General features: G+C 46.9%; 1 protein-coding gene across 13 annotated transcripts in view; it reads right to left on the reverse strand.

The window, feature by feature from the left end:
• Positions 1-21,306, reverse strand: part of ppfibp2b (PPFIA binding protein 2b) — a 347,825-nt gene that overhangs the window by 68,941 nt on the left and 257,578 nt on the right. For all 13 annotated transcript variants that reach the window (XM_072466213.1, XM_072466212.1, XM_072466210.1 and 10 more), the window contains one exon: positions 12,507-12,618. In XM_072466213.1, the coding sequence (XP_072322314.1) occupies positions 12,507-12,618 (112 nt within the window). The remainder of the gene's footprint in view (positions 1-12,506; positions 12,619-21,306) is intronic.

Raw genomic sequence — 21,306 nt, forward strand, 5'->3', positions numbered from 1 at the left:
AACGTTGGAAAATGGAGACGAGGTGATTGAACTGAATGGTGGCACAGGTTTGGTAGACTGAAAGGAACAGGAGGAGGCCAAAGTATTGGGATATCAAAGTGAATGAGCATCAATTTTAAGCGAAATTATATACTGGTGCCAGGGAATGCGTTTGAGAGCCAAGTTTAGAGGTAGGTTTTGAGGAGCATCTTAAAGGAGGAGAGAGGGGTGTAGAGATCTGGAGAGGTTTAAGGAGGGAATTCCTGAGTTTAGAGCCCAGATACGGCTGTCAATGCTGGGAGTAAAATTAGGGCTGTGCATGAGGCCAGAATTAGAGGGGTTCAGAGATCTCGGGAGGGAGGGGGGTTGTAGGGCTGGATGAGGCTACATAGATCAGGAGGGAACGATGTTCCAGAGTCCCACTTTATGTTGCACAGTGTAACTTAATGTACTGTGATTTAAAAAAAAAAAAATTTTTTAAGACCTTCATGGTTTTGGCAAAATGGAATCTGAAATTACAGCTCTACCGAAACAGTGCTACTGCATAGATTGCACAGGGCAGTGCTGATTGCCGTCTGGAAATCATTAGAAGTTGGTGGAGTGGTGCAAAATATATTAATAAAAAATAAAATGTTGCTCTCTCTCTTAGTGGCTTAAATGCTAAGGAGCATAAGTTGTGTCACAGTTACAGCCCTTTTAAAAGTACTGTTCTGGATACCACACCTCAAGAAGAATACATTGCCTTTGGATGCAGTGCAGGTTTCAGCTGAATGATAGTGGCCTTAAAAGGGTTAAAATTGAGGATGAGTTGCTTGGACTAGGCTTGTATTCCCTTCAGTATAGAAGATTAAGGGATGAATTGGTTGAGGTGTTTTTAAGATGATTGTACTGATTTGATAGGGCACGGAAAGAAACAATTTCTTCCAAAGGCAGAGCTCGGGACAAGTATAACTAGGCCATTCAGGGGAGATGTCAGGAAGCACTTTTTTCACACAAACGGCAGCGGAAATCTGGAACTCTCTCTCTTCCCCCAAGAAGCTGCTGGGGCTGAGGGTCAATTGAGGATTTCAAAACGGAGTTGATAAATTTCTGTTGGGCAAGGTTTATTAAGGGTCACAGACCCGAGGTAGGTGGATGGAGTTCAGGTATTGGTCGGACATGATCCACTGGAATGCTGGAACAGGATTAAGGAGTTTCCTGGTCTCCTCTTCCCAATGGCTTAGGTTGTTTTAATGTGTTACAATAGCTTCATTCAGTGCCTCCCAAAAGTGGTCACCTGGCTGAACTTCAAAGAGCTGCAGGAAAAACCTGACACACCAGCAGTGAAGGTTAGATTGTAATTGTCATAGCTCAATCAAATGACACAATTCCTTTAAGGTTTCATAGGACGGTTACAGATTTCCTGGATAAGCCAAATAAAAGCAAAATACTACAGATGCTGGGAGAGAGAAACAAGAGTTACCATTTCTGCAGAAGGGTCATTTGGACTCAAAACGTTAACTCTGTTCCTCTCTCCAGATTCTGCAGGTCTGCTGCATTTATCCAGCATTTTCTGTTTTTATTTCAAGTACAAGCCAACCATGCAGATGTACCCAATCTCCTTAAGAGGCTAGTATTATGACACTGAAAATAAGAACGACTTTTGCATTTATTTGGGCTTTACAGCCCCCACCAAACATCCCAAAGTGTTTCATATCCAATGAATATCTTCAAGGTGCAGTGACTGTCGTGATGAAGGTGAACTGATTAATGGCAGAATCGCCCAATCAGTAACTGATGGAAGGCCAGCTTTTTACAGCACTGGTTGGGAGGAATGTTGGTCAAGAGACTTAGGGGATGAACCCACCTGTCCTTCTTCAAACACTTTCATGGCATCTTTTTTTAAAACTCGGTTTGAACTGGCCAACACAGCCTTGGTTATAATAATCGGTCTAAAGTCTGGCTGACCCAAATTATAAATGGTGCCACTTGAATCTGTTTATCTGGTAAATTGTAGATAATAAAAGCAAATTACTGCGGATGCTGGAATCTGAACCAAAAATGGAAAATGTTGGACAATCTCAACAGGTCTGACAGCATCTGTGGGGAGAGAAGGGAGCTAATATTTTGAGTCTGGGTGACTCTTGTCAAAACTAGAAATTTGATGAGATTTATAGTGTGCATGTGTGTGTGTACGCGCGCATGTGGGAGGGGGAGTTGGTGTTTGGAGCAAAAGAGAAAATGCTGGAAAATCTCAGCATGTCTGGCAGCATCTGTAGGGAGAGAAAAGAGCCAACAATACGCTATCCAAGACACTTTGTCAAAGCTAACAGTCAGAGAATGTGGGGAATATTTATTCTGTGGAGTGAGAATGAAAGATGAGTCATAGCCAAACGGGGTGCTAATAGCCACAGAAACCAAGGGGAAAGAGTGCTAAGGGAGTGCCCAGAGAGAACAAAAGGTGTGAGAGGCCAAACAGCAGATAAACTAACATCAGAGGGCGAACGGTGACAGATGGAGATGTGGGGGGAGGGGAAGGGGGAGCAAAGGGGAGAAGGGCTTTAAATATATATATATATTAAGAAAGACAAGAAAGAAAGAAATAGTAAGAGACAGTTGAAATGAAATGAGATGAAAACAAATGGGTCATGGTTGGTCCCCCTCATGGGGGGAGGATTCTTGCCCAAAGAAGTGGGCACGGAGACGAAGGCGACGAAAGAAGAGTTCAACATCATGTTGAGCCCGGAATTCATTGAGGTGGGGACGTAAGGGTACAAAGCTGAGTCCTTTGCAGACTGTAGTACTGGTATGGTGAACACGCAGCAAGGGCTGGGGTTGGGAGAAATGGGGTATGAGGCATTGGGACTGGTGGAGGGCCTAGGATGGGCAGTGGTGCTAATACTGGGGGAAATGGGGTACGAGGATTTGGGACTGGTGGAGGGCCTAGGCTGGGCTGTCTGGTGTTTGGAGCAGTGGGGCTTGGTAGAGGGCCAGCCATAGGTGGAGATTGACAAAAGATATTGTGGACAAAAAGACAAAGGGAATGTAAATGGTGGTGATAGTGGCATATTCAGAGATCAGAATATGTTGACGGCAGAACAAATAATAATCTTTATTAGTGTCACAAGTAGGCTTACATTAGCACTGCAATGAAGTTACTCTGAATATCCCTAGTTGCCATTCTCCGGCACCTGTTCGGGTACACTGAGGGAGAATTCAGAATGTCCAATTCAACTAACAGCACATCTTTTGGGGCTTGTGGGAGGAAACCGGAGCACCCGGAGGAAACCCTGGCAGACACGGGGAGAACATGCAGACTCTGCACAGAGTGACCCAAGCCAGGAATTGAACCCAGGTCCCTGGCGCTGTGAAGCAACAGTGCTAACCACAGTGCTACAGTGTCGCCCTACAAGGTGAGTAGTGTATCCAAGGACAACTTGGGACAGGTAGCAAGTGGTCCTATTGGGGTGGGTGGTGGGAGGGGCGATGGTGGTGAAAGAATAAAATCAGATCGATGGAAGAAATTAAAATAAAGTGTGAGAAATAAAAATGGTATGAAGGTGGAGGAGAGTCTGAAGTTGTTGAACTCAATGTTAATCCCGGAAGGCTGTAACGTGCTTAATTGGAAGATGAGGTGCTGTTCCTCCAGTTTGTGTTGGGCTTCACTGGAACATTGGAGATTATGTTGTGTTCAGCTAGGGAATGGATTGCTCAGGAATGGAACATTTCCTATTTCAGCTGCTCAACCTCGCATCTCCCATGGGCAAGTCACAGGGCAAAGTTCCCTTCACTGAACTACACAAGCTGCTTTAGCTCAACTTTGAAATTCATCCCACCGCAACTTTTCCTAGCTTTAAATCGGGAGCCACATTTGTCCATCAAATAAACAGTGATTACATGCCAATTGTAGTTAATTGGGTGTGATGCACTTCAGGACATCCTGAGGTCAGGAAAGACATTCAGCATCTGAAAAGCAGAATTCTGCAGATGCTGGAAATCTGAAATAAAAAGCTAGAAAGGCTCAGTGAAGCAGCAAATACTCTGTGGGAACAGAAGCAGAACTAACATTTCGGGTTGATGACTTTTCATCAGAAGTGGGAAAGGTTAGAGATGTAATAGTAGTTGAACCAGCGGTGGGGTGGGACAAGAGGAAAAAGGCCGTGATAGGTTGGAAGTCAGCGAGAGATTGAATGACAGAAGTCTTCCAGTGCCAAAAGGAATGGTGGTCGTGGTGGTGGTGGTGGGGGAGATAGCAACAAGAGGAGAAAAACTGGAACAAAAGAAAAGGAGACAAAAGGTGGAGCAGAGTCTGGAATTGTTGAACTGAATGTCAAGGCCAGAAGGCTGCATGTAAAGTGCTAATCAAAGGGTGAGGTGCTGCTTCTCAACCTTCCAAACCAGTGACTTTGACCATCAAGAAGGACATGGGAAGCAGATACATGGAAAGTTCCAACCTATAAGTTCCCCTCAATCCTGACCTGGAAATATATCATTGTTCCTTCACTGTCACTGGGGGAAAGTCCTGGAACTCCCTCCCGAACAGTACCGTAGGTCTTCATATGGACTGCAGAGGTCCAAGGCAGCAGCTCATCACCACCATCTCAAGGGCAATTAGAAATGGACAGCAAATACTGGCCTAGCCAGTGACGCCCACATCCCATAAACACATTTTTGAAAAGCTTACTTTGATCTCCACTGGAACAGTGGAGCCAAGGACAGAGCTGAACATTTGAATTTGTTTTATTCACCTTGTGGTTTGACTTCCCCTACAGTTTGGGTGTTAAATTCACTGCCCAGAATGGATCGAAGCCTTACATATGAAATAGGTGGTGTAGGCCATGCGGCCCATCGAGCCTGCTCTGCCATTCAACAAGGTCATAGTTGACCTTCTACCTCAACTCCATCTTCCCATACTATCCCACAAAATCCCCAAGTTATTAATAATTCCCCCAAATCTAGCAACCTCTGCCTTCAATATGCCCAAGTGAACATCCAAAGCTCTCGGAGGCAGATAATTTCTGACTCTCAACTCGGTGAAACAAATTCTCACTTCATTCAGAAATAGGCATAAAACATTGAAACTCCCCTATAGTGCAGAAGGAGGCCGGCCCTCTGAAAGAGTACCCTACCAGCCCACTTCCCCACTCTATCCCTGTCACCCCACCTAACCTATACATCTTTGGACACTATGGGACAATTTAGCATGGCCAATCCAGCTAAGCTGCACACCTTTGAACTGAGAGGGGAAAATCGGAGCACCCGGAGGAAACCCACGCAGGGACGTGGAGAAAGTGCAAACTCCACACAGACAGCCTCCCGAGGCCGGAATTGAACCTGGGCCCCTTTCCCTGAGGCAGCAGTGCTAACCACTGTGCCAACATGCCACCTCCTGGCTGACTCCTTATTCTGAAACAGTGACCCAGGGTAAATTTCTCTGCAAATACCCTGCCAAGCCCTCTGAGCATTTTATACCATTCAGTTAGATCACTTGCCCTTCTGAATTCTGGGGAATATCGGCCTTGCCTACTCAATCTTTCCGAATTGAACTTTCCCCTAATGCATAGGAATCAATCATCACTACACTCTCTCTAAGGAAAGTATGTCCTTCCTTTGGTAAGGAGACCAAAACTGTAAACAGTGCTCTAGTTTTCTCTGCCAATGGTTATTGCTGACCTCGCAGCTGGTCTGAAGTGCGAGCCTATAACCTGTTCAAATTTAGTTCTGACCCCAGTCAGGGTTGGATTTGAACCCTGGTTTTGGAAATGAAAGATCTAAATGTGTAACACATTACCTCTTCCAACACCTCCTCAAGTCATTTGCTGATACATAGCCTCATTCAAACTAAGATGATACAAAAACATACAGAAGGGTATTTCCAAGCTACAACAGGAGTACTAAGAACTGCAGCAAAACACACACAGGCAAATGAACAATGAAACAGAATGCTCACTTCTGCTAAACACATCTTTTGTTTTTCCACTTGTCCAATGACCACACCCTTTGACCTTGCCGCCTGAATTCATTTTTGTATTTACTCTCTCCTGAACTCCAAATGGTTACAGACTTTCCCTTTTGTTTTTGCCCTGTCCTTCCCACATCCTCCTGCTTAAAATCCATCACATTTCTAACTTTGCCCAGTTGTGTTGAAAAGTCAACTACCCAAACTGTTAATTTTTGTTACTCTCTCCACAGATATTGCCTTCCCTGCTGGGTATACCCAGCATTTTCTGTTTTCATTTGTTGAAATAGAAGTCAGATCTATTTACACATCCCTGGTTCAACATCGTTCCACATTTTTATTCCCTTTATCCATTCCCTCCCTCCCTTCAGTAACTGTGCCAATCATCGATGGCGGCAAAAGATTTGAAAGGTTAAAAATAAAATTAAATGTTTATTTTGGAATTTAAATCCACAAGGATATTACATTTTTGAAAAAGTCGCATTCCTGTCTATTGAGGGAGCAGAGTCTGGTTCAATCCACCCCACCTTTGTCTGGCTCGTTTGACTCATATTCTTCATGCAACAAGACCCATGGTTCAACGAGTGTTAAACTGTTACTGTGCCTGTCTCAGCACCAAGAGTGTTGATACCGAAGTACGGTCGACTGCACCGGTAAACCATTTGTTTTCCCAAAACTACAGATCCTTCCTGCCTGCGATATTCTTTCACCAGTGATTCCCAGGGGTCAGATGAAGAAAAGTATCCATCTTAGACAAGCTGCCAAAAGTACTACAGACTGGACTCCTGCTAATGGAACTGGGTAGAACTGACCAAATAGACCCAGACAGTTCCTAATATGATTCCTGTCCTCAGGATTTTGAAGGATGAGATAATGTGGACCCTGGACAATTGCTTCACCTGGCACTCTGGGTTCTAGTGTTCTGAACAAGGTCTGAGCTTGAGGGGGATAAATTCAAAACAAATCCGTTGAAATAATATTTCAGTGAGTGGGGAGGGGGCAATCTATGGAATGGGAACCCCTAGCGAGATAACGGAAACAGTTAATATAGATTCATTCAAATGCAAACAAAACAGATTTCCTTCAGAATATTTTGGGACTTAGTCTATGGGTAATTTGACACATGATGCATGGCTAGCGTGGTGTGCTTGGGGAGGAGGTGATTTTGGCCGTATGTTTTTTTTTTTTAAAGCTCTCTCCTTCGCTGGGAGTTTTCCTCACCTCATGTCCAGGTCTGTTGTAGGGATTAATGGCTGTGATTAGTCAACAACTCCATTATCATTGGATTGTGTGATACTGGGATGGACCCTGGTCTTTTCTCACGAACAACTGCCGTTGCTTCTAATGCAGTAAACTGTTCAGAATGCACCAAATATGGGGCATCATAGCAAAAGCCTACAATTTAGCAAGACACCATTTTAAATACAATGAATTATACAGCTGAATACCAGCTTTGTTTGTATGCAAGCCCAGGGACCAGATGGGAGGGATGGACCCTTGGAGATTTGCAAGGCCGGGGCTAGGGAATTTTCATTCTTCTCACATGTCCATAAGGCTTATTCCCGAATCGACTTTTTTATTTTGAGTAGGGTGCTGATAGCGAGAGTAGAGGATACTGAGCACTCGGCAATAGCCATTTCGGACCACGCCCCGCATTGGGTGGACTTGGAGATGGGGGAGGAGAGGGACCAGTGCCTGTTATGGCGCTTGGAGATGGGGCTGTTGGCAGACGAGGAGGTGAGCGAGCGGGTCCGAGGAAGTATAGAGAGGTACTTGGAGATCAACGACAATGGGGCGGTCCGAGTGGGGATGGTGAGGGGAGAGCTGATCTCCATTAGGGCCCATAAGGAGTGGAGGGAGCGGGGGGAGAGGGAGAGGCTGGTGGGGGAGATGGTGAGGGTAGACAGGAGGTATGCGGAAGAGCCTGAGGAAGGATTGTTGAGGAAGAGGGGCAGCCTCCAGGCCGAATTCGACCTGGTGACCACCAGGAAGGCGGAGGTGCAGTGGAGGAAGGCCCAGGGGACGGTCTACGAGTATGGGGAAAAGGCAAGCCGGATGCTGGCGCATCAACTTCGGAAGCGGGACGCAGCTAGGGAGATCGGGGGAGTTAAGGACAGGGGAGGGAGCGCGGTGCGGAGTGGGGTTGGCATCAATGGGGTCTTCAGGGACTTCTACGAGGAATTGTACCGATCCGAGCCCCCACGGGAGGAGGGAGGGATGGGCCGCTTACTGGACCAATTGAGGTTTCCAAAGGTGGAAGAGGGACTGGTGGCCCCGATTGAGCTGGAGGAGCTGATCAAAGGGATAGGAAGCATGCAGGCGGGGAAGGCACCGGGGCCGGACGGTTTCCCGGTCGAGTTCTATAAAACATATATGGACCTGTTGGGCCCGTTGTTAGTTAGAACCTTCAATGAGGCAAGGGAGGGGGGGGGGGGGCTTTACCCCCAACGATGTCCCAGGCACTGATCTCCTTGATCCTGAAGCGGGACAAGGATCCCCTGCAATGTGGGTCTTACAGACCGATTTCCTTGCTAAATGTAGATGCCAAGGTGCTGGCGAAGGTCTTAGCCACGAGGATTGAGGATTGTGTGCCGCAGATCATCCATGAAGACCAGACGGGGTTTGTGAAGGGGAGACAGTTGAACGCGAATGTGTGGAGGCCTTTGAACGTTATCATGATGCCGGCGAGGGAGGGGGAGGCGGAGATAGTGGTGGCGATGGACACTGAGAAAGCCTTCGATAGGGTAGAGTGGGGGTACCTGTGGGAGGTGCTAAAGAGGTTTGGGTTTGGGGAGGGGTTGGGCAGGTGGGTTAGGCTGTTGTATGAGGCCCCGATGGCGAGCGTGGCCACAAACAGGAGGAGGTCCGAGTACTTTCGGTTGCACCGAGGGACGAGACAGGGGTGTCCCCTATCCCCCCTGCTCTTCGCACTGGCGATTGAACCCCTGGCTATGGCACTGTGAGAGTCGAGGAACTGGAGGGGGTTGGTGCGGGGTGGGAAGGAGCATAGGGTGTCGCTTTATGCGGACGATCTGCTGCTGTATATGGTGGACCCGGTGGGAGGAATGCCAGGGTTAATGAGGATCCTTAGGGAATTCGGGGACTTTTCGGGGTACAAGCTCAATATGGGGAACAGCGAGCTGTTCGTAGTTCAGCTAGGGGACAAGGAGAGGGGGATTGGCAAGCTCCCACTAAAAAGGGCGGAGAGGAGCTTCAGATATTTGGGGGTCAAGGTGGCCAGGAGCTGGGGGGCCCTGCATAGGCTTAACTTTACAAGGCTGGTGGAGCAAATGGAGGCGTTCAAGAGGTGGGACGCGTTGCCGCTGTCCCTGGCGGGTAGGGTGCAGTCAATCAAAATGACGGTGCTCCCAAGGTTTTTGTTCCTGTTCCAGTGCCTCCCCGTGTTTATCCCAAAGACTTTTTTCAGGCGGGTTAACAGGAGTATAATGGGGTTTGTGTGGGCGCGAGGGGCTCCGAGGGTGAGAAGGGTGTTCCTGGAGTGGAGTAGAGATATGGGGGGGGGCGCTGGCGCTGCCCAACCTCTGTGGGTACTACTGGGCCGCCAATGTGACAATGATGCGCAAGTGGGTGATGGAGGGGGCTGCATGGAAGAGGCTGGAGATGGCGTCCTGTGTGGGTACGAGTCTGGGGGCGCTGGCAACTGCGCCGCTGCCGCTCCCTCCAAGGAGGTATACCATGAGCCCTGTGGTGGTGGCGGCCCTCAAAATGTGGGGGCAGTGGAGGCTGCATAGGAGGGGAAGTTAGGGCCTTGGCGTGGACCCCATTACGGGGCAACCACTGGTTCGCCCCAGGAAGAACAGGTGGAGGGTTTTCGGGGTGGCACAGGGCAGGCATACGAAAGTTAGGGGACCTGTTTGTGGACGGGAAGTTCGCGAGCTTGGGTGAGCTGGAGGAGAGGTATGGGCTCCCCCCCCGGGGAACACCTTCAGGTACTTACAGGTAAGGGCGTTTGCCAGACGGCAGGTGGTGGAATTCCCGCGGCTACTGCCACACACAGTACAGGACAAGGTGCTCTCGGGGGGGGGGGGGGGGGGGGGGGGAGTGGGGAAGATTTCGGAAACTTACCAGGTGATGCAGGAGGAGGAGGAGGCCTCGGTGGTGGAGTTGAAAGGTAAGTGTGAGGAGGAGTTGGGAGAGGAGATCGAAGAGGGGACGTGGGCAGATGCCCTAGGGAGGGCGAACTCTTCCTCTTCATGTGCGAGGCTCAGCCTCATACAGTTTAAGGTGCTGCACAGGGCACACATGACCGGGACAAGGATGAGCCGGTTCTTTGGGGGGGTGGGGGGGGGGGGGGAAAGAGAGAGAGAGGACAGGTGTGTTAGGTGCTCAGGGAGCCCAGCAAATCACACCCATATGTTCTGGGCATGCCCAGCGCTGGAGGAATTTTGGATGGGCGTAGCGAGGACGGTGTCGAGGGTAGAGGGATCCAGGGTCAAACCGGGCTGCGGGCTCGCAATATTTGGGATGGCAGAGGAGCCGGGAGTGCAGGAGGCGAAAGAGGCCGAAGTTCTGGCCTTTGCGTCCCTGGTAGCCCGGCGAAGGATTCTTCTTCAGTGGAAAGATGCGAGGCCCCCAAGCGTGGAATCCTGGATCAGCGATATGGCAGGGTTCATTAAATTGGAGAGGGTGAAATTCGCCTTGAGAGGGTCGGTACAAGGGTTCTTTAGGCGGTGGCAACCGTTCTTAGACTTTCTGGCAGAACGATAGACATTGGTCAATGGCAGCAGCAGCTTGAGGGGGGGGGGTTAACTTTATTTTTGTTTATGTTATTTACACTGGAAGGGTCTGAGGGGGGTGTATACACCTGTTGTCTTAAGTCGGGGTGTTAATGTTAATTTATTATTTAGGTACAGGGGGAGGGGTTTGGGGGGTTGCTTTTTTAGATTGTGTTTTGTACTTAACCCTGTTGGGTTCTTTTTTCTTTCTCATTTTGATATTGATATTTTATGAAAACCTTTAATAAAAATTATATTTAAAAAAAAAAAATACTCTCAAATCATTGGCAAAAGCATGTTCACCATTTCTGAGAATGCTTAAAGGGTTATCAACCACGCTCTTACTCAGAGTCTGACGGTTATAGGTTCAAGCCCCGTTCCAGGATTTGAGCACGGAGTCACATCATCATCATCATCATCTCTCTGCTGACTTACTCTCTTGCAGCACGGTAGCATTGTGGATAGCACAATTGCTTCACAGCTCCAGGGTCCCAGGTTCGATTCCGGCTTGGGTCACTGTCTGTGCGGAGTCTGCACATCCTCCCCGTGTGTGCGTGGGTTTCCTCCGGGTGCTCCGGTTTCCTCCCACAGTCCAAAGATGTGCAGGTTAGGTGGATTGGCCATGATAAATTGCCCTTAGTGTCCAAAATTGCCCTTAGTGTTGGGTGGGTTTACTGGGTTACGGGGATAGGGTGGAGATGTTGACCTTGGGTAAGGTGCTCTTTCCAAGAGCCGGTGCAGACTCGATGGGCCGAATAGCCTCCTTCTGCACTGTAAATTCTATGAAATCACTCGAAACTCACCCTGGAGACCCCCAGGATCAGTTTCCCATGGGCTGTGCTAAGAAATACAGGACAAAGGGCATCTATTAAGGGATTCGGGGAAGCATTCAAAATAAAGGACAATCCCTTAAAATATGGGATAGCTGGTCACCCAGAGTGTGTCAGTGGTGAAGGAGGTGGATGTTTAAGGTGGTGGATGGGTGCTGATCAAATAGACTGCTTTGTCCTGGATGGTGTGCTGAGCTGTGTGAGAGTTGGTTGGAGCTGGGCACATCCAGGTGAGTGGAGGGTATTCCATCACATTGGCTTGTGCCTTGGGAGGCGGTGGACAGGCTTTGGGGAGCCAAGAGGCGAGTTACTCACCACAGAACACCCGACCCCTGATCAGTTCTTGTAGCCACAGTATGTACATGGCTGGTCCAGTTACGATTCTAGTCAGTGGTAATGCCCCATTATTAATGCAAGTGTCTGCCCTCTTAGGTAGATGCAAACAAATCCATGTTACTGGTTTGAAGAACAGGAGAGATCTCCCTGGCATCCTGCTCAATATTCATCACTCAACCAATAGGACTAAAACAAATTATCTGGTCATTTACACTGGGTGCAGGTGGGACAACGTGCGTGCCAATGGCTGCTGCCTTTTCCTGCGAATGTACTTCATTGGCTGTGAAGCACTGTGGGATGTCCTGAAGTCACAAAGGGTGTGACATAAATGCAAGTCTTCACTTTACGGTAAGGCATAAATAAAATGGACCACAGAGATTCAACAAGCCTCATATATAAAAGCTGATCTCAGCCAGCTGAGCAATAACACCAGTGAGGAAACAACCCACCACAGTATCCATGGAGGTTCAGAGTGGGAAGAAAAAGTTATGGGGAAAGAGAAGAATGGAATTAATTGGCTGGCACTGCTAGCACAAATGGACTCAATTCTATGATTCTACAATTCTGCAACTTGAAACCCTGACTTGGTTTCTCTTTTAACGGAGACTGCCTAACCGGCTGAGTGCTTTTTAATTTCTTATTTTTTACTTCGTACATCTCAAGTTTGGTTGATGTGGACATTCCTACCTCTGTCAGAGCTGTCACTCTGTACAGACGCTCTGGAGGAAAGTTGGCTCTGCAAGCGCTCAATTTCAATATCTTTTACGGTCAACTGTTCCTGAAGATCTTCTATTTCAGCCTGAAGATTGAAAGAAAAACCCAAAACATTAACAAAATCAAAACATCAAACTGTTTCCCAATCAGCCAATACTTGGCGAACTGGTCTTGTGCTTTCATTGGGAAAACCTATTCTCAAGTAGATGTCAGAACTAACTGAAAAATATTTTGCCAATGTGAAAACTGACCGTGTTGAAGAGAGCACAATGGGTGCAGATCAGAAGTGCTCAAAGTAGTGTTTGGGTTCAACCAGTCTTCTAAACAAAAAAGATCAGGCCAACCACAAAGGCCAGAAGTCATAATGATAAAAACATTGGAACAGGATATTTAAAGAAGGAAAAGGCTGATTAAAAAAAGAGAGGGTAAAACAAAAGTGTGTAGTTGAGTAAATATGAAAGGGGCAAGAGGGGGGTGGCGTCAGAGGGGCACCCAGGAGGGAGGGAGATGCGAGAGGGGCACACAAGGGGGAGGGAGGCACGAGAAGGGCATGCGAGGGGGGAGGGAGGCACGAAAGGGGCATACGGGGAAGAGAGAGGGAGGCACCAGAGGGGCACACGGAGATGAGGGAGGGAGGCACTAGAGGGGCACACGGGGAGAGGGAGGGAGGCACCAGAGGGGCACACGGGGAGAGGGAGGGAGGCACCAGAGGGGCACACGGGGAGAGGGAGGGAGGCACTAGAGGGGCACACGGGGAGCGGGAGCGAGGCACCAGAGGGGCACACGGGGAGAGGGAGGGAGGCACCAGAGGGGCACATGGGGAGAGGGAGGGAGGCACCAGAGGGGCACACAGGGAGAGGGAGAGAGGCACCAGAGGGGCACACGTGGGGGGGGGGGGGAAAAGAGAGGTAGGCATGAGGGGCACATGGGGGAGGGGGGGTGAGAGAAGGCTAGTGGCAGAAGGACACGCGGGGGGTGGGGGCACCAGAGGGGAAAAGGCTATCGGGAGGGATATGGAGAGGGAGGTGGAGAGAGGAGGGGAAGTGGTAGGCCAAGAGGAGGCAAAAACTGGAGGAGAGCAACATCGAGTGAATCTATATTCTTTAATCTGCTCCAGTTCACTGCAGTGGATATTTCTGTCCTTGTGCTTATTACAATGAAAACTGGGACACAATGAAAACTGGGACACAGAGTATGAAAATGTACAGTTCAATCACCTGATCAGTTCAAGCTTTCAACTGCTCATGTTTACATTCCATGTATGCTCTCAAAATTAAAGCTAATCTTTATAGTCAAAAAGCACCAAGGCAAATCCCAAGTGTTGAAGGCCAATTCGAAATAGAAGCCAAGGTTACACCATGCTGATTCATTCGCTAACTTCAGCACCATCCACTCCATCACAGTTGAGTCATCAGATTTTATTCACCCCGAATGGGAGCATTTACTCATCATTACCTGTGAGCTTGCCTCGTTAAACTTTTCAAATAATTGGGTTATAAGACTCCAGACGTTGGCCAGCACTTGCAGGGGGTTCTGACATGGTTACTTAACTGAGCCGGGTTTATAAGCTCAACGCACTGGCAATGACTCCAGACACCATGTCGTACTTATTACCTACAGTTACCCTCCTTCCTACAACCAATGACTTTAAAGCCCAATCCAAGGATATCAAATCGGTATTTCCCAATTTGCCTCCTCTTTTCCCCTACTTGTTTATTGAAAGAAGCCTGGTTAAAGTCTCTTTTATTCTGGGCAACAGTAGCAATAATAAGCAATTGGCCATTTTGGTGATTGAATCTCACTTTTAAATAAATGGTGTGACCTGTGGAGTAGAGGGGCTCATCAAACGGTGCACTCCTCCCTCCCAGTCGTAACACTATAGAGGAACCTAGCAACAGGAAGAGGCCAGCCTGTTCCACTATTCAACTAGATTGTAGTTGATCTGAATCTTCACACCATCTTTGTGCTTTAGTTTCATAACCCTTAACAACCTCTTTAAAATATTACTTTAGCTGCCTGTCTACCTCTCAATCCATGAATCCTCAGGTTTCAGGCAGTCAGAAGTACAATTAAGCAAAATTGATTTTCTAACACACTAATTATTAAGATTTTTTTAAAAAAATTGTAACGTGTTAGCTTTGCCTTACTGGTTGGCACTCGTAACATTTCATCATAAGCTGGTGGGTTATTAAAGTCCCACTCTGGAGACTTCAGCACAATATTTTTCATCTCTTCATCTGGGTGAGCGGTGTGCTCTTCAGTGGGAGAGGTGCACAGCCCTGTATGTAGTTGAGGTGGTGTAGGGCCAGCTGGGGTGTGCTGGGGGTCCTGGGGGAGTTGATGTTTGTATGTCAGAGGGTGCTGAGTAAGGCCAGGTCCGATGCTGTGGTTAGTACTCTGTTGCCCCTGGAGCTTGGGATGTCCCTTCTCAAAAGGCACTTATTAGGGACATCCTGAGAAGACTCTTCTGTGCACAGGGGTCTGGGGTTGAGCTGAGTTGTGCACTTCCATATTTGGTTGGGGACTTCTTATTTGATGGAGCAGTTTTTTTTTCTCTTTTTCTATCAATGATGGTAAGCGTGCACCAGGGAATAAGGACCCGCAGTTCAGTCCTATCCTGTTGTCATCCCGTGATCCATTCCTGGTAGATCTCTATCCCTTTTGTTGGGAGGCAGTGATAGCACTGATCGTAATCTGGATATAAATGTGTATATATATATATAGATATATATATATATATATATTATATATATAGCTGGTCCTCCCTGTATAATTGCATGAAATGATGTTGGTTCTGCATGGGCCTGAGACTGGGTTTATGTTGTGTTGTATGGTAAATATGTAACACCCAGTTAGAACTGGCTTCTCTCAAATTTGTTCTTTTTTCTTTTTATGGGTGGGGATAATGAATCAGTGATTGAACCGGGAGAAGGAGGTGACGGTGTGTCTTGGTGCCTCTGGCGCTGCTGGAGTTGAGGGAGTTAGATATTGGTGCGTGCTCGAACATGGTGGGACAAATTTACCCAGATCTCTCTTGGTAACTAGGAGCAGTCGTGGTGTCGGAAGATGTGCACCATTTGGCCACTTTTTCATGGCTTTATCCTGTTTCTCCCCTTTACTCTGGCGGGGCTTTTGGAGTATCCAGTTATGTCTAATGATTGTATTGACCCAGTTGTACTCCTGTTCCCCTCTGCATTCACGTATGTTGAGCCTTTGCTTTTTCTTGCGGTGTTGCACCATTCCTGTAGTTTTGTTGCGTTGTTTGTTACATCACAACAATGACTACACTTCAAAAATATTTCATTGACTGAAAGAGCTCGAGGTCATGGCGGGTGCTAGATAAATAGAGGTTATTCCTAAACTGGTCATTTTCTAATTGCCGGCTGCCTAACAGACTCCAATTATGGCTACTCTGATCGTAGCACGTTCTTTCTAGTGCAGTTAATCCCTTGCCATTTGGGCATCATCGTTGTCATAGCAACTCAATTACCAATGTAACAATGGTAGTATTGCATGCGTGCATTCAGTCCAATCTGAACCATTATGTCCTGAATATGAACTCACATTAGCAAAAGGCGATGAGTCTAGAACTGAAAAGTAAGATTAGGCCAGATATCTCTTTTTCCACTGGCAGAGATGTAATGGACCAAATATACACCTTGTCTTTATGTTCCAGGGAGATGGGTTGTTCAACTAAAAAAAAGTGTTAACTGCACTTAGGTCTGCAAACCCCAAGACCAATCTCCAATGCAAAAGTATCTTTTGCTGTCCAGTGTTACTATGCAAGAAGAAATCTACAAGATACATTCTACATCAGAGTATGTTCATTACAGCACGCTGACGAGAACAAGCCATCTCTCAGTTCAGAGCTTAAAGTGGGCATGAATTACAAGCCAGATAAGAGAAGGAACAAATATATATTTCTTATATTTTGGGGTACATAGGGTATTAAAGGGCTTGGGGATAAAATGGGACGGTGGAATTGAGGTTGATGATCAGGCATGGATTTATTGAATGGCAGAACAGACTCGAAGGGCCAAAGTATCTGATCCAGTTCCTGTTTCTCATATGGCAATAGCCTACTTTCCTCCATATATGCAAAGCTTGCCAAACATAGAGCAATGTGAGCACAATGGGGCTGTTTAGCACAGGGCTAAATCGCTGGCTTTGAAAACAGACCAAGGCAGGCCAGCAGCACGGTTCAATTCCCGTAACAGCCTCCCCGAACAGGCGCCGGAATGTGGCGACTAGGGGCTTTTCACAGTAACTTCATTGAAGCCTACTTGTGACAATAAGCGATTTTCATTTCATTTAATTGGGTCAGTTCTGAAGTGTGCGAAATTGTAACAGCTCCGAATCAACTGGATGCTGAAGAGTTCAACCACAAACAGCTTCAAGCTCTTTGCTGAGCTGATGATCCACTCTTCTGGCAGAAAGTTACTGCATCGTTTATGATAGCATTATTCCAGTAATATTAGAGCAAGGCACTTGATATGCCTTGTGGGAATATGGAATGCAGTCACACGCTTGATTCTGTTGCTGTTCAACAGCTGAGAAAGCAATAATTAAATTCCAACACTGCCTCCTCTATTAATCGCTGTGTTGTAACTAGCAACTTAATGCCACAAACAGCATCTGTGTCAGGTTTGAAACAAAATCTTACAAAAGTCCTGTTGGCGTAGAATATTACCAGCAGCCCTCCAGTGGCCTCTGAACTGAGCTGCTGACCTATTTGGGTCCCTTTAAGGCTACTGTTAGCCGTGGCTCAATGCGTAGCATTCTTACCTCAGAATAAGCTGATCAAGAGATTTGAGCAAACAATTCAGAATGGCACTCCCAATGCAGTACCAGGGGAATGCTGTACTGTCAGCAGTGCAGCCTTTCAAACAGGATCCAGTTTATCTGAAGCTCCGCCTGCCCTCAGGTGGACGCACATTTCAAAGAATAGTGTTCTCCCCGATGTCCTCAACCAAGATGTATTCGTCAATCAATATCTCAAAAACATATTTAGAATCGTAGAATAGAATCCCTAAAGTGTAGGAGACTTATTTGGGTCTGCCCAACCCTCCGAAGGAGCACTCTACCTAGGCCCACGCCCTATCCCTGTAACCCCAGTTCACCTTTGGACACTAAAGGACAATTTAGCATGGCCAATCCACCTAACCTTCACATCTTTGGACTGTGGGAGAAAACCAGAGCACCGGAGGAAACCCACGCAGACATGGGGAGAATGTACATTACGTGACTCCATTTAAGAAAAGATGATTAATTGGCTGTAAAGGGTTTTGGGATGTCTTGGGTCGTGCAATGAAAATACAAGTTCTTTCTCTCACAACGCCAACATCAGAGGTGCTGTTTAAAGAGTTACTTAAACCATCCTTTAACATTTTACAGTGAATAAACAATTCCAGTGAGAAGAGCAGTTTTAGTTAGTCCTCGAGCTCAGCACTAGCAGTCAAACATGGCTCGCCTCCCTGTTTGGTATAGAGCAACACACTGCTGGGGAAGTAACAAAGAGACCGAGTGAGGGGCCCGTAGGGTGGTCTCTATCATGTTGTCTCGTCTCCAATACTTTATCAGAAGGAGACGTCCTGAATGAAGGCGGCTGGAGCTTCCTTTTAAAGCCTTTGAGAGTCATAAAACAAAGCGGTGGGTGTTTGGCGTACAATATTTCAGGAAGGAACACAAAACTGAAGTGGCTTCTCGGAATTCACAGGTCGAAGGGTGGATGAGTATCCAATGGAACGGTACGACTTGGCTGGGGGTGGGGGAGGGGGAAATGGGGTTGCAGCCAATTTTGCACATCACCCGACAATTAAAGCAAATCATGGAGAGCACATTCAGTCGTTGGACCAGGCCATTTTAATCTCCTCCTCACCAAAAAATGTTCTTCACAAAACAAACACAGTAAAACAATGCAAAAATAAATCTGCCTTATTTTTTCCCTCATAAACATAACTCTATAAACACTAGTTCACAACACCAAGAAGAAAGTAAAGTTAATAATCCGTTAGCTGGTGGCACAACATTCGAAGGCCAAAAGCTACTTAAATGCGTCATACTTCCTGCTCATGTTTATGATCCCAGAATCATTAGCATTACATATTCACAAATCATTATTTACATATGGTTACAGTTTTCTTCAAAGGAGCTCTGTCTGCAACTTGCCTCAAGCAAGGTCTATATAAAAATGTCAATTTTCTTTCCAAATTCAGAAACCTCAAGTGAACCTTATTCGTCCAACTTTAAGGACTCAAAACAAAATCATCACGAGGAACATGTTCTTAGCCTGACTTTCAGACAACTATGGCCTCGCCTTTCCCTGTAGCTGTAACCTACTTCCATTCAACAGTCCTCAAGATCTCTGTGCTTCTCCCTTCTTTGGTCACTGCTCCACAATAGGCAACCTAGTCTTCGCCTACTTGGCCCCCAGCTCTGGAATTCTCTCCTTCAACCTCTACCTCTCTATCCATTTCTCCTAATTTTAGTGGGTCCTTAAAACCTACTTCTTTAACCAAGTTTTTGGTCACATGTCCTATACGCATCTCCTAATGTGGCTGGGTGTCAAATTATGCCTGACAATGCTCCTGCAAAGCACATTGAGATACATTAGTATGTTTGAGGAGCTATATTGCAAGTCTTTCTAGTTTTGCCAACTTATTAACTGATCTAGTGATTTAACACAACTGCATTTTTTGCACAGAAGTAACCAATGACTCTTCGCCAATTTGAACAACAGACTCAGAAATCAATTTATGAAGAGATGAGAATTCTGGATCACCATAATAACAATTCTCAGACGATGAAATCTCCCCAGGGAGTTAGTGTTGCATTTTCAGTATTGTACTGTACCTCTAAACTCTATTTCTTTGGTGGTTTCTTTGCAACCTCCATTGAACTTCAACTAGACCTGCACATAATACGACTCTCATTTCATATTCTTCATTGAAATCCTGCACTCCCTGTCCCAACGAGTTGGGATTTTCAAATCCTCATTGTTCCACGACTTCATCTCAACCCATTCCTGCCAGCCACCCAGTATTATTTATCTTCCATCCTCTTAAATTTGACCTTTTACATACTGACTGCATTTTTCTTTGTCCCAGAACATTTAGTTTTCTCCGCTCATCTCTTTTTAGAGTACACAATTCATTTTTGCCAATTAAGTGGCAATTTAACGTGGCCAATCCACCAAGCCTGCCCAGTTTTGGGTTGTGGGGGCGAAACCCACGCAAACAGTCCGCTCATCTCTTGAACATCCTCCCTAAATTGCTGTCCACCCTCATTTCTTTCTCCATCTTTACAAACCATCCTGGGCGGCACTGTAACACAGTGGTTAGCACTGCTGCCTACGGTGCCGAGGACCCGGGTTTGATCCCGGCTCTGGGTCACTGCCCATGTGGAGTTTGCAGATTCTCCCCGTTTATGCATGGGTTTCACTCCCACAACCCAAAGATGTTTAGGGTAGGTGGCCACGCTAAATTGCCCCAGGGGCTGTTTAGCACAGGGCTAAATCGCTGGCTTTGAAAACAGACCAAGGCAGGCCAGCAGCACGGTTCAATTCCCGTTCCAGCCTCCCTGAACAGGCGCCGGAATGTGGTGACGAGGGGCTTTTCAAACTTCATTTGAAGCCTACTTGTGACAATAAGCGATTTTCATTTTCATTTCAATTGGAAAAAAAAATGATTCGGTACTCTAAATTTATTTTTAAAAAAATCTTTACAGACCATCCCAAAATCTATCTTCTCAACCAAGTTTTCAATCATCTGCCCGATCTCTCTCACTTTGGGCCATGTTTCCCAGCAGCGTAGGTGGCTCGTCATTGGCTGCCACCGATGTCTATGGCGTTTTGCATGGGTTGGCCATCCCGCCACTGGTGAACCCACTGCGGGGACCAGAAGATCCCGCCGGTGGGTCGGGCTGGAAAATCCCACCCATGGAAGGCTCCTTAATCCATCTTGCCTCACCTTCTCATCAGCCAACTCATTTCAGGCGCAAGTTATTGTTTTATAAGTGAATTGGGCCAACTTTTCTTTCATTGTAGCTCTTCCTAGAATATGTACCTACACCAGCACTTTCCTCATCCACTGAAACATCCTTTGGTTCAAGTTACCGGGAAGCCCAGCTGTAATGTACAACCTCCAACAGCTGAGCAGTTTGGGGTGGATCATCTGCACTTTATTGAACCCATCTGATTTTCAGACCATTGGAAGCAGCTCTGAACACTGGGCTGAAGGAAAGACATCAGAGTCTTTGTGAGGGAACAGAGGAGATTTACAGGAATGTGGGAACAAAGAACAATACAGAACAGCCCTCCAAGCCTGCGACGACCATGATGCCTGTCTAAACTAAAACCGTCTGTACTTCTGGGATCCCTCCCTCTATACCCATCCTATTTAGGCATTTATCAAGATGTCTCTTAACCATCACTTCCACCATCTCCCTCGGCAGCACGTTCCAAGCATTCACCACCCTCAGTGTAAAAAACTTGCCTCACACATCTCCTCTAAACTTTGCCCCTCACACCTTAAACCTATGTCTCCTAGTAATTGACTTTGCCACCCTGGGAGTAAGTGTCTGACTATCCACTCTGTCCATAATTTTGTAAACCTCTCCCATCAACCTCTGTCGTTCCAGTGAAAACAATTTGCGTTTATCCAACCTCTCCTCATAGAATTTACAGTGCAGAAGGTGGCCATTCGGCCCATCAAGTCTGCACCGGCTCTTGGAAAGAGCACCCTACCCAAGGTCAACACCTCCACCCTATCCCCGT

Source organism: Scyliorhinus torazame, chromosome 10 (genome assembly GCF_047496885.1).
Source record: "Scyliorhinus torazame isolate Kashiwa2021f chromosome 10, sScyTor2.1, whole genome shotgun sequence".
In the NCBI taxonomy this organism is placed as follows: Eukaryota; Metazoa; Chordata; class Chondrichthyes; order Carcharhiniformes; family Scyliorhinidae; genus Scyliorhinus; species Scyliorhinus torazame.